This window comes from Harpia harpyja, chromosome Z, assembly GCF_026419915.1.
Source record: "Harpia harpyja isolate bHarHar1 chromosome Z, bHarHar1 primary haplotype, whole genome shotgun sequence".
NCBI lineage: Eukaryota > Metazoa > Chordata > Aves > Accipitriformes > Accipitridae > Harpia > Harpia harpyja.
In genome coordinates, this window is record NC_068969.1 from 5,266,074 (window position 1) to 5,279,695 (window position 13,622).

At 45.6% G+C, this 13,622-nt stretch overlaps 1 protein-coding gene across 3 annotated transcripts in view; it reads right to left on the minus strand.

Annotated features, from left to right (window-relative positions):
• BSN (bassoon presynaptic cytomatrix protein) overlaps positions 1 to 13,622 on the minus strand; it is a 97,270-nt gene that overhangs the window by 65,446 nt on the left and 18,202 nt on the right. For all 3 annotated transcript variants that reach the window (XM_052776507.1, XM_052776506.1, XM_052776504.1), the window contains exon 2: positions 7,623 to 8,022. In XM_052776507.1, coding sequence (XP_052632467.1) covers positions 7,623 to 8,022 — 400 coding nt within the window. The remainder of the gene's footprint in view (positions 1 to 7,622; positions 8,023 to 13,622) is intronic.

The window sequence follows — 13,622 nt, forward strand, 5'->3', positions numbered from 1 at the left end:
CCACTTCCCATCTCTCAGGAGTATTTATATTTACTTGCAGTTGTTTTTATTACCCCTCTCCACCGCAGCGTCGCTCCGGCATGTGGGAAGCCACGCTCTCCTGTCCCCTCTGAACAACTTAATGTGTCACCGCGGACCTTTCTGTGTCCCTGCAGTCAGGTCCCTGCTGCTGCAGCTCACTGGAGCCAGCCGTCAGCAGAGGGGAGCCTCTGCGAGCAACACCAGCCCCATTAGTCACCGGGAACCATTTAGCCAAGATAGTTTTTGACATTTTCCACAAGTGAATTTTGCATTATTTGAATCATCTACGCAGAGTGCAGCGAAAGGCGGCATACTGGGAGGAACAGCCAGAATTACTCATGAGCTTTTTTTTTTTTGTTGGCTCTAACTTAAATTGCGATCTGTTGAACAGACAAGTCGCACGTCGCTGCAGATGGCTGGGAGAAGCCCCTGCTCAGGCTGCAGCAGAGGCCAAAAAGGCAAACAAGTCATTTATATGTAGAAAGCCTCAGCAAGTACAAGTATGCTACACTCTAGCCTCGTATTAGTTGCTTTATTCAGTGCTAATCATCCTATTAAAAAAAGGTAGAGCAGAAATAAATAAAATAAAAAAGGCCCAACCAAGAGATAACAGAAGCGTCCTTCACTGCAACACTGCAGATACAGGATGAAATGAGGGCTGAGATACTTGGTGTAGGGATAAGGGGATTAAGAGGTGAAGGGCAGTGGCGAGGAAGCGCTAAAATGCGGGAAATACACACACACACATGCAACCTGTTGGTCCAGGGTGATAAATTCAAGGTTCCCATCAATATTTTCTCACCATAAAAAATACAGAATATTCACTGCAATCACAAAGGGCCTATTTTTAGTGCCTAGCTCACGAGGTGCTCTTGAAGGGAGCTGTAGGGTGTCTTCAGGTGGGCACATCCCCAGCAAGTGCTGGTCCTGGCCAGCCCATGCTGCAGATGCTCACCCCGAGCAGCGGGGACGGGAGCTGCCCCGTGGCAGAGACCGGGCCAAGCATCCCTGCCCAGGCGGGTGCTTCTCGGGGCAGATGCAGCCCGAATCACTGCATCCTTATCAGAAGGCAGCAGCCATGACAAGCCCCGGCTCCTGCAAACAGCATCGCATGCTGTGCATACAGGTCATTGCTGGCTGAAGCTCTGCTAAAAACAAACAACAAATTGGAATAAAACTCGCATTTCTCTCCTATTGCGCAGCCTGATCGAATGGAAAATTTCTCCTGGATCTGCAACGTAACACCAACGACAGATTTATTTTTACAGCTGTATCATGAAGAAGGATGATCTCAAAAGAGAAATCATTCTGAAACGGGCAACTTGACTCAGCAACTCGGCGGTCTTGATGGATATGGGGTGCAACATTGCCACATACAGACGCAAAGAGCTGTCTAACACCACAGCAGCACACAAATCCTGCCTGCCCAAAGGTTTCCTGGGTTTTGACCTGCTCACAGGAGGAAAAAATGTACTCCTGAGCTTGCAGAAAGGTGCACAGAAGGGAGGACCGGTACCTACACAGCCAGCCCTACAGCCTTACTTCCCCAGCTACCCACTCCTCCACCACAGCCACCACGAGCGTGACACCTCGGGGTGAAATCGCCCGGGAGATGCCAGACCAGAGAAACACGTATTGTTAAATATTATCCCACTATAGGATCTGCTTTTTGAGATCCAGCATTTTTCAGACCCAACACCCATTCTTTAAGGGGAGGGGGAATTATAATCTCTAAATACAGCCTCACGTTTCTGCACGAGCACAATAATACATCTTCGAGATGCAGTGCTACACGTATGCTAACAGCTGAGGCTGGAGGCTGCTTCACAGCCAGGAAAATGAATAGCCAGCGAGGTCCCAAGGGCAGGAGAAAACCTTGTTGGCTTTGCCGTTCAGTAAGAGAAGAGACCGTGTAAATGTAATCTCACGGCTCCTCCCGTGCTGTCATGTCACTCCCATTGCAAAGAGCTAAATCAAACACGGAGCTGACGCACCCAGAGAAAACTTTGAAATTTAGGAGATGCCACGCCAGCATCACCCCACAGCTTCTGAATGAGGAGCCAAGAAGGAGAAGGACCACTTTTGTTGTTTGAAAAGGCAGAGAGAGACAAGGGAGATTAAATCTCTCATAAAAATCATGTTTAATTATCTATCAGCAAGTAGATACCCTTTTTCATCCAGCCCTCCAGTACTCAGCCCTTGGTGCTCCCCCGAGCTCGCTGGACACAGCCACGGTCCCAGAAACAACCACCTTAACACCCAGGAACAATGGGGCAGCGTGTCAGAGCACAACATATTGTAAAACATGGCTTCAAGCCACATAAATTACAGAAACATAAATTACAGTTGTGCTCTAATGACTTCAGGGCTACCCAGACCACAAGGGACCTGCACCCAGCTACTCCCCACTAAATCATTTTAGTATCTATTAGACCCCAGGGCGAAACCACCAACGCCAACGGGGATTTTGCCCACACTTACACAGCGGGCATCAGAGACTTGTAAATGTTGGATGTTCAATGAATGACAGGCACAAGATGAGATGGATGACAGGAAGACATCGCGGATTTACTGCTATTAATAATGGCCATCGTTTTAACGTAGAACTAATAACCCCCCTGGGATCCCTAAGCACAGCCCTTTGCTTGCGGGGCTGCTGAACCAGTGGGCACTAGTCAAGCTAAAGCCTCCTAAAGCATAAATACTTCAGACTGGGCCCTTAATTCACAAAACCAGCAGGTTTTACTAAAAAAATCAGACACTAACACACTGCAAAGTATAAAATTGAGACAATGAACCAAATGAGAAATGGGCTTTTAGGAAAAGCAGCGTTTGAACACCTTCACAGTTTCTGTGACATTTGGGTTTTGGGGGTTTTTTGTTGTTTTTTTTTAAATTTCTTTTCTTTTTTTTTTTTTTTCCTTTTTTTGGAAGTCATTTGCTAGATGAATGAGGTGATACTGTGGGCAGGCACTGCTCCTGCTGGTGGAGCTGGGCTGGAGAAGGCTTTGGACCAAGGCCATCCCTCCAGCATTGACGAGCCCCACTCCTACTGCCAGAGATGCTCTGCTGAGCACTTCATCATCCCTCTGCTTCCCCTAACTCTTTCTTCTTTGCTCCGCTTTACCCAAATTTTCTTACGCTACTGAGCAGAAAACCATCTACTGTTACATTATGATAGGATAACTACAGCCCTACACTGTACTTTCATACTCACACTATTTCATTCTCATTTCCTCAGCTGATGGTCTATTTTCCATCAATATAATTTAAACATTTATCCACAAAAATAATTTAAAGTTTTTAGGTATCTCCTCCTGCTGCAGATAACTCAAGAGCTGCTGAGAGGTTTTTGCCTCCTGACAAACGACCCCAATCACTGTTGGAAAACCAACCAGCAAGTTTTTAATCCTCCCTGAGATTTTTTACATTTCACTTGCTGAACATCCGTGATCAAAGGTTGGTGATGATCTTACATGGCAAGGAGCACGTAGGGAACAAATTTATTCTCAGATATTTTAAATATTTCATATTTTCATATTACATTATATTCATAATGTAAAAAATACAAAGGATCTCTTCAATCTCCCTAAGCAGAGCTAAAAACATGGGCCAGAACTGAAGTTTAACAAGTATCACCACTTCATACAGTCACAAATACAGCAAATAATACATTCAAAATGGCTCAGGGACAAAAGCAGGGACTTCAAAAAGAAAGTAATTTGGTGAAGAACATGCGTGTATAAATATGCTCCTCTTATTCAGGGTGGGGAAAAAAAAATCTATTGCGTGCATCTGAATACTTACGAAACTGCATCTGATGAACACGACTTCGAATTGAAAAAAGCACAAAAGAAATGTAAGGAAGAACGCAGAGATTTTCTATAAAACCAAACAGTTCCAAGCAAACCTATTAGGCAGCCAGGCATTTTGGGTTTCATTTCAGCACTAACTAAAGCACATATTTTAGTGCTGTGCCACTGCTCTTGATTAAAATCAAGTTCTACGTTTTTTCGGTTTAGCACTTAGGATGGGGAGGAAATGAATTAAAAGAAACTCAACAAATTTTAAAAGAACACTGAAGAAGAAATTAATTTATCAAATTAGCAATGCGCAGTGGCACTTCAAAACCCCAGAGAAACAGAAAGGATGCCTGCAGGTTACTCCTTATGATACCAAACAGAGCAAATCCAATCAGATGAACATGCTGCAGGATCAGTCAGGCGAAAGCCACAGGAGCAGCATTACAAAGTGAAAGATGTACAAAAAGAAGATTTTCTAAACCTATTGTACTAGCTTGAAACCAAGCTATTCCCCTGTGGAGGAGATGACAGCATTGCTGGTACGGTCCTGCAGAACAAGCTGTCCAAAAAAACCCTCAAAGACAACACAGAGGAAAACTCGAAAAAAGTTTTAATGAGAAATTAAAAATCCTACTAGAACGTTAGGGCTGCAATGTTGCATTTAAAGTAACACATCTCCATTCAAAACCCCATTTCCTACAGGGGAGTGTAAGCAAACTGTTACATTTTACCATGCTATTTCATAACTTCTTGTCTTTAATGGTGCCATCATAGATAGCTCCCTGCTTCACATTTCCCCTTGCTTAAAATAACCACCTGTGGCAAAGGCACTGACCTTCAGGAATAAGTGAATAAATGAGAAAACTGGCACGCCAGCACGCGACCAAATTGAAAACGATGGCAGCAGTTATTTTGGAGCACGGAGATGAACAGAGAGAAGAATATGATTATCTACAAGTAAAATATTGAGTGACACCGACAGCAGACAGGAACTTCTGTTTGCCCAGTCTTGTGAAACAAGAATGAGCTGATGCTCAAAGGAATAAAAAGACAGCAAATAAGAAAACCAAAAAAGATTTTTTTTCTTTTTTTTTTTCCTCAGCAAGCGATCAACTCAAGATGCCACAGAAGCCAACCGCTTCATCATGATGGAAATTTATTACCTGCCTTTAAGAGAAAATGACCATCAAGCCACATGAAAAGGAATAAAATAGACAAAGAAAAAGAATATTTCAAAGGAACGTACATGCTTCCGAGCAGAAGGTATCACCTAATTATCGAGTTAAGGTGTTTTGCTACGCAGTACAGTTAACCCTCCTCTGAAAAATCTGCTCGTGGTATTTTTAAGTGGCAGGATGGAGCGTGACGGACTACAGCTCATACACTAAGTCTGTTGTTATTTCATTTATATATACAAATGCTATTTTATAGCTTTTATATGTATATAAAAAAGTAAAAGACACATCAAGCTTATATAAACACTGCATTTTCAAAACTGGGCTCTCAAAACAGTTTCAGAAGTCATCATGCCAAACAAGTACTGGAGTTCCCACCTCGCCACACCTGCAGTTTCTGGCAGTCCCGCAGATTGTGCAGGAGAGGATGTACCAAGTAAAACACAATTTTGGTTTTCTTATGTTTGGTTTTCTTAGAAAATGTGGTATTTTTGACTATTTAATCCTGCTAGAGAGCCTTGAAAGCAGAAAGAGAAGTTACAAATCCATATCTACTGCAGCTCAAAGTAGAAACATCAACTATTCACATGAAAATATATTCATAAGGAAACGCAAATGGAAAATACAACCCCACAAATCACCTCATTAGCAACACTGTGCAGCCGCCCTGCAGCACTTGCTGGGTTTGAGGGACCAGACTGGATGGGTGTTTTTCTCTGCAAGGATGGTCAAGCAGTGGAGCAGGTGGGACCAGCACATCCACCCATGGGAGTTTGCTTTGAGTGGAGGTTGGACTGGGTGATCTCTGGAGGTCCTTTCCAACCCAGCTCCTACCATCAAGAAAGAGAGCGACCTCCAAGCTGCCTCCCATTAACCCGTTTTAACACCACCAGACTGCTTCAGCCACCTTTCTATGCGACCCTGGAATAGCAGCACAAGTAATTATGCCGAGGAAAGCGAGTCACACTTCAACGAGGCAGTAACCACTGCTGCTCCCCCAGCCAGCCCATCATACAGGCTGCCGACACAAGCTGCAAACACTTCTCTTGGACAGCTGTTTTCATCCCCCAGCTCCCTCAACGACCTACTTACAAGTCATAAGGTTGCTTGCTGTTGAAATGCATATTAAACTCAGAACAAACAAACAAAAAAAACACATCTTTTTTCAATCCGGGTCCAATTTTTGAGATTTGGTGTTTAAAAATGCTCCACAGTCAATCACACTTCAGAGGGCATAGAGACTTAGAGATGCTAAGAGATGGCCTAGAGATGCTAAGCAGAAACTCCATGCGCACACACATTTTAATGCGGGTATCTGCAAGACAGACTCGGGGTAGAGCCCACTGTGGGAAAGCTCTTAGGGCAAGGCAGAGGAGACAAGTCCAGGCTGACCAGAAATGGAGCAATTGGTGCATTTTTGTTTATTTGGTGGTTAACTGATACTATTCAGAGTAGTTGGTCAACTTTCAATGCAACGCTTGGACAACAAAATAAATGTTTGGCAAATCTATTTAAAAGCGAAACAGAGAAGTTACCCATGGCATTTCCTTATAGGTGCCTGAATTTCCACCTCAGGGCCCTTAATTAAGATGTGAGACCTTATACTGAGCTTCACAGGGGTAAATACCTCTTTACAGGGGTACAAAAGCAGTACCCAGCTAATTACATCTTGCTATACCAGGGGTATCATCTACTCCAACTCTCCTTCCGCCAGGAAAAGGGACTGGAAGGCAGGAGTCTCTCTCAAACAACGGTGTTTAGAAACCGCTGCGTCTGGTGTCAGGAGCGAGCATTGCACGCTTACCAGAAACCCCGGGGACTTCAGTGCCCGAATCCTGTTTTCTCACACACCGGAGCGGCACAGTGGCTTTCCAAAGCGTAGCTTAAACTTTCTGTTACTAAGCCTGAGAGCAGGAATCCCCATGGTTTGGATCTTAACAGCTGCAAAAAAATCCATGTCGCTTCCCACCCTGCGTGGGGGTCTCTGACCTGACAGATTGGCACGGGGAGCCCCACACCCCAGCCAGCCCCAGCACCCCCTGCTTACCGCCACTGCTGGATCCACCCCCAGGAACCCTGCACATCCATTTCACACATCCCACGAAACGCTCCCCCAGCGAGGCATCATCTTGTGCACGACTCTTCACACCTCTCCTGCTGCCGAGCACGATGCTGTCTGAAGCTCATCCGCCACCAAAACATCACCACCTGGGATGAGTCAGCGTCTAAGATGCTCAACACCTTGGGGTTGCCAGCAACTCCCCTGCTCCCCTCCCACTGTTGAGTCCTTCAACTTCAGGACAATTTTGCGTCCACAGACCTCACCTCAGCCAAGCATTCTGAGGTCTCAGCTACAGAGACCAAACCTCTCCAGTGGTCTACCATTTCTCTTTACCTAATTTACCTCCCTTGTCTCATTAAAGCTCACATTATCACAATTATCCCCCGATTAGCCAGCAAAGCCCTTGCTCTTGGTTGATGCTTTGCAGCTGCCAAAAGTAAAGGTGCAACTTCCGTGCTTGCAGAAAGCAAGAACTTCTCCCTGCAAACCTCGGTGGCGGCAGCCGCCCCGCCACCCATCCGAACCGGCTGGGAAGGCTGCCCGAGGAAGAGGAGGTGTTACCTGGGTGAGGTGTGGGTTGGGGTTGAAGCCGCACTGGTTGCAGACTTTGCTGTGACACTGGGTGCAGGCATTGAAGTTCGGCTGGCCAGGGGAGGAGGTGAGCTCTGTCGTCTTGCATATGGGGCAGAGCGTGCTGCTGGGGAGGGGAGCGATCTGCGGGAGCGAGTAGGGAGAGGTAGGGGTGCTGCCCCGGTCCGGTGATGCTGAGGGAGACTTCCCTGAGCCCTGGCTCCTGGCATCCACCTGCAGCATCCTCCGCGGTCCCTCTGCCGGCAGTCCGGGCTGGCCCCGGCCCCTCATCTCCCGGGGGCTCTGGGAGCTGGGTGCAGTCTGTGCCAGGGAGGGGGATGCTGACCGCTGGCCCGTGGCCTGATCCAGCTGCTCCGGTCTCCTCGGCGTGCTGAAACACCATTAAAAATACACATAATAAGCCCAGGTTTAGTACATTTAAATGACGCCAGTCAACGTAGAAAACATCTAAAGCACCCTCTCTACCGCTGAAGGCCCAGCTCAGCCAAGGAGGCACAGCGAAACCGCACTGCAAACCTGGGAAATTGTTCAGATCAGCAGAAGGATACGCTTTACCTTATGAAATGAGGCACGATTTCAGCTTTCTCTTATATAACCCAGCAGCAGAGATGTAATTGAATTATTCGGCGTATTCCGAGTTGAACTTTAGTCAGAAAGTTACACATAAATGAGAAGTGAATGAGAAATTTGGGGCAGCTCAGCCTCCTGCCAACCAAGGGCTCCCCGTTAGCACTTCTCCAGCACAAACACGTGCTCGAAGAGGCGGCAGCAACTCTGGTTTGCAGATTGTGGGGCCCCTTCTGCACGGAGACGGCCAACGCGTGCTAAACCATCTTCTCACAACCTACTTTTATGAGTTGTTGTGAAACAAAAAGACTGCAAAGAGCCCCACTTATTGAAGGAAAACCCCTCCAGAAGCCCAAAGGAGGCAGGAGAACTACTTAGACTTTCTCGACTGTCTAGCTGTCCCCTCCCTATGCAAGTCACAGGTGAAAGCAACTGAGGGCTTGTTTCCCAGGGGCCAGAGCTGTGGGAAATTAAGAGAGAAGGCATCAGCTCTGCTTTAGTAATCATTACTAAAGTGAGATGTGTAGGGAACAGGGGCTTGCATGGGCTGGCTGCCCCCCAGCTGAACCCTCTTCTGGGTGATGTGAGTCTTGGCTGGGCAGAAAACCGGCCGGCATGCATCAGGTGGCCAGGACAGAGCTATGAAACCTCCCTGTGAAACCCTAGCTACCCAGAAGGAGCAATACTGACGTTGGCATTGCACTCGCTGCTGGTCAGGCAGCAGTCCCATAGCCTGCACAGAATACTCAGCACCCTGCAGCATGTGCTCCCTGCCACCCCAGAGCTCAGGGAGAGGGTCCAGTGGCCCCAGGGAGCTCTGGAGCAGCTTCAGCTGCAAGAGCTTTGAGTCCTTGTGTTGGAGAGCACAGCACGAGACGCCACGCACCCTACCTCCCCTGTTATTTCAGCGCAGGTACCCTGCAATGTGCTGCTGATGGATGATGAGTGCACGAGAATGAATCTGCAACGGAAGATGTTTCTGTAATTACAGAATAATTTGGTGCACGTGCTTATCAATAATGCCCACAAATATTTCTCAAAAAGGCAGAAGCCCTAATGCCCTCGCTACCTGTGATCTACAGCTGTTTAAGAAAAAATATTACTCAGAAACTCAGATTTAATAAATTGCTGATTTACCCAAGCAGGGTCTGACCTTATAAAGGTTTAAAAAGGGAACTTAAATGCATACAACTAATGAAATTCAAAGTGCATGTTGCCACAGTAATAGGAAGTCGGATGAAAATAAATATTAAAATAGCACTTTGGGAATATTTTTCAGCTGCAGATTGAAACCCACTTCTCAGAAGGAGAAATCGCACAATAATAATAAAGCAAAGCAATAAGGGAGTAACTGATCTGCTCCAGACTGAAGAGCAAACCGCACCTGGCCCTGCAGCAAGACACCTGCAGTAAGCATGGTTTGCACGCCTTGCTCCTCCATCGTGAATACTGACGACCTTGAACTCAGAATTGGGATTTGCTTCCTGAAGCTGAGGGCTGCAAAGCTGCTGCCCCATAAAACATGTGGCAGCCGTAGCTGGTGGAGATGGGAGAGCTCAGTCCCAGACACCAGCAGAAAGTACTGTCGGAAAGCAAAATGCATTTTCTCTCCTTAAATTTAATTCTTATAAAACCAGCAATACATATTCGAACACATACTATCCTAATGATGTATTAAACAACACTGAAATAATATTATTTGAAAAGTTTAATCTATATACGGTCAAATAACTGTTGTTTGGAACAAGAAAATGGTTATTCCACCACAAATTTCAAAATTCTTTTTTTTTTTGCCATTTGATATGGAAAAAAATGTTTGCCACCAAGTGGGAATTCTGACTCCAAACTGGCTCTGACCACCGAAATACCACTCAACCACCGTTTCACTTCCCAGCTCAGTGAGAAATAGAAACAACTTACAGCAGCTACCCACAGCGGAAGTGTTTAGCAGTATATTAGTAGTTACCACCTATTTTTGCAGCTGGTATTAGTAGTACTAGCAGTCTGGCTTATTTAGTTCAAGCTCCTTTCTTTAAATAAAGAGTGAATTTTTTGCAGCAAATCAACGTGAGAAGCGCAGTACCTCTGAAGCTGCGTTCCATCAAGATGAGCTGTCACACAAGGCACAGACAAGTTCACTACGTTTCCTACCCAAAATAGAGTCTGTGGTTCTCTTGAAAGACCAAAACCCATGGGAAAAAATACACAAGGTGCTGTTATTTTGCCTTGAGCATCATTCCTGGCGCAGAAAAGGGAGGAGGGCAGTTGGGCACTCGCTGCCCAGCGGGACAGTGCTGCTCTGGAGATGCTCTCCCAGCCTGGGATGAAGCTCCCACCCGGCTCCCTTCACCTTTTCAGGTGCAAAGAAATGCCTTGCACTATCTCCATCCTGCTCCCAGCAGTGGTTTTGCTTTGTGCACTTATATCATCACTGCATTTATTTATTTTATAATTATCAAAGATGCCTCAGCCATTCCATGACATGGGCTGGGCTGTCTCTCACTTGAACCAGTTGAATGTGTCTATGAAATTTTAAGACCAGAAGAAATCATCTGGTCTGTCAAATACAGTAACTAAATAGAGGAGAGAGACCCCAGGAAAGAACATGAGAAGAGTCATATGAAATCAGATGCAGGCCCATGCTTTTTGCATCTTTTGCCAGGATGCTCCAATGTTTATATGTCTTGTACCCATCTATGAGCCCTTTTGTTGTTGTTACGCAAGTCCCAACTGCAGCTCATCCCCTTTTTTCATTACAGCCTTCTTTACCACTGATAAAAATATTAACTAGCATCCGGCTGCTAACCGCTTCCAAAGGAATTCCCCCCAGTGCCATTAGAATGCTTGTTAACAATTAGATTGAGATGTCTTGATAAGGCAGGATTTCACCCATTTGATGGGGGCTGTATTGATTTTGCACCACCCTAACTGTTGAATTAGAAATATTGGGTGATGCTCAGCCAAACATCTCTGCAGGGTCCAAATTCAGCAGCACTCTCACAATTACCAACAGAGTTATAATTTCATCCAAGTAAGGAATACCAAGTGCGTTTGACTAAGCTTACTAACAATTATACCGTCAAGGTTTCCATTTATTATATCCTGTCTATTAATGCTTTTATCAAGAGAAGGTCAGGCAGGCAGCTCTATTAATCCACCTGCAATCACCAGCAGGTTGGGTAGCTGGGAAGGTGCCATTTTCTTCCCTTTTTTTTTTTTTTTTTCAATTGAAAAACGATGGCTTTCTTCTTGCTTTCTAAAACACTCTCATTTTCCAGCATAAAGCCGACATGGCGTCAAACCAAGCCACAACCAGCCTGCTGCCCTGGTGCAGCCCAGCCAGCCTAAGCAATGCCCACCATCAGCCCTCTGCCCCTCTGCCTCTTGCCCAACCTTCTCCAAGTTTGTTGGAGCTGAACTCTGACCATCCTTTGAACACGGGGCATCGAACCAGCCATAGCAGCACACAGCACCAGCCTCTGCTTTCTGCAAAGAATCTAGCATTTCACCCCAGAAGTATGCGGGGTAGTCCTGCGTCCGCAACATCAGAAGCCTGGGTTTCACTCCCAGCTCTGTGGCGTATCCCTGCCTCCTCTCTTACCTTCCCTACACAGTGAAAGAAGCATCTGCCCATCTCTCAACGCGAAGCGTTGCAGAACACCCACAAAAATTAACCCTCAGCTCCGTGCAAGAAAGGAGGCTAAACTGCAGGGTTGCTTGCCATGTAGCCCAGAGCTAAAAACCACCCTGAGAGATTAATCTGTACCCAGGTCTGCTTCTGCGTCAGATACTTCTCCTGATTAAAAAGGTGCAGAACTTCCCTTGTTCCACTCGGGCATGGGCACAGATATGAAACCAGCCTTTCTATTTAGGGCTGGTGCAAATGTCTTGGCAGGCTGGGAGGAGATGGAGAAGAACTAGGAGGGAAAAGCTGACTGAGATGATCAGAAACATGAACAGCATAATGAAAACCAAGGGTCAAAGCCATTCTCCACAAAATCGAGCTCAGCGGTGTACGATGTCACAAGCACCTCAGATTTTCTATGCCTGATTTTTTCCCTTCCATAAAAATTGTGGTTTTTCATTGAAATAACAAGAATTGGGAAGGCTTTAAAAACAAAATCCTATTTACAGCCAAAACAAATGTTAGACAGTTTGCTGGTTAATGTTTAATTTCAGGAAAAAATGTTTTGTCCTAAACCTAACTTTTGATGGCGTGGCAGTGCCAGTGAAAATATGTCAGCAGCTTTAGGAAAGATGAAAGCAATACAGGGACATAGTATTGGTTTACAATCCCGTTCCAGTAAATTGATACAGCCTTCTTATTTGGGAATTCCTAGGAAAAGTCAGGGCCTGTAGAAGGGAATGGCTCTGATTTAACTTAAGCAGGTTCATTGGTGCCACTAAATTTTACAGACAAGACCCAAGCTTGGAGCCAGCATCCCAAGAGATGTCAACGGGTCCTTTTTCACACAAGATGCTAACTTGGGAGCAATAACTATCACAAGGTAAATGCCAACACCATTAACATCCTTGCTATAAAATCAAGTAATAATAATATTACACAAAATCTACATGCATGGCTGGTAAATCAAGTCTTGTTCAGGTGTGGTGTGTGGAAAAGTTCAAGAGAGAGCATGTGCACTGGTTTTCTCCTAAGTGGTCTTCTCCTAATTTCACATTCCCCCCTTGAACGCACTGGCCATATCCATCTGCTCAGCTGCCCCCAAACCCCGGCAGCGCTCACATCCACAGGGGCTTGGCATTTTTGGTCCAAGTAAATCTTTCAGGAGCTGAAGCCCTTTTATGCAACTGGGAAACATGGATTGCATCGCTTGCTCTGCTTGATGCCAGCTGAAATGGGTCCTGGCTCACAGGGCAACTGATCTAACTACTGCATTATAGTATATAAAAAGAACATGAAAACAAATGGCACCATCGCCATCATTTTACAAAGAGCATGCCCTGCTTAGGCTTTCCAAAGAGCTGGGTTTGCCTATGGAAGGGGGGGGTCCTAGCTTCACATCCCTATCAAAAATAAGCAAAACGGGGACAAGCAAGTCTTTTCTATTAGCAGAAAAGAGTGAAAACAAATGACTGCTTACCTGCAGTAAAACCAAGGGTATGAGAAGCAAACAAATCAAGGTAAAGCATGAAAAGAGAGAAGCTGTGTAGACGCTCACACCCAAAAGAGGGAGGCTGGGTTAACGAACAAGAATTAGAGCTGCTCAGCTACGAGAAGACATTTGACCTAGTTGGTTTGACTGAAACCTGATGTGAACATCCACATGACTGATTTTAAGAATCACTGAATATAACCTATTTAGAAAAAAAGAGGTAGCTAAGCAAAAGGGCAGTTCCACTCTAGGTCAAAATGGCACTGGGTTTGACTCAGAAAAACAT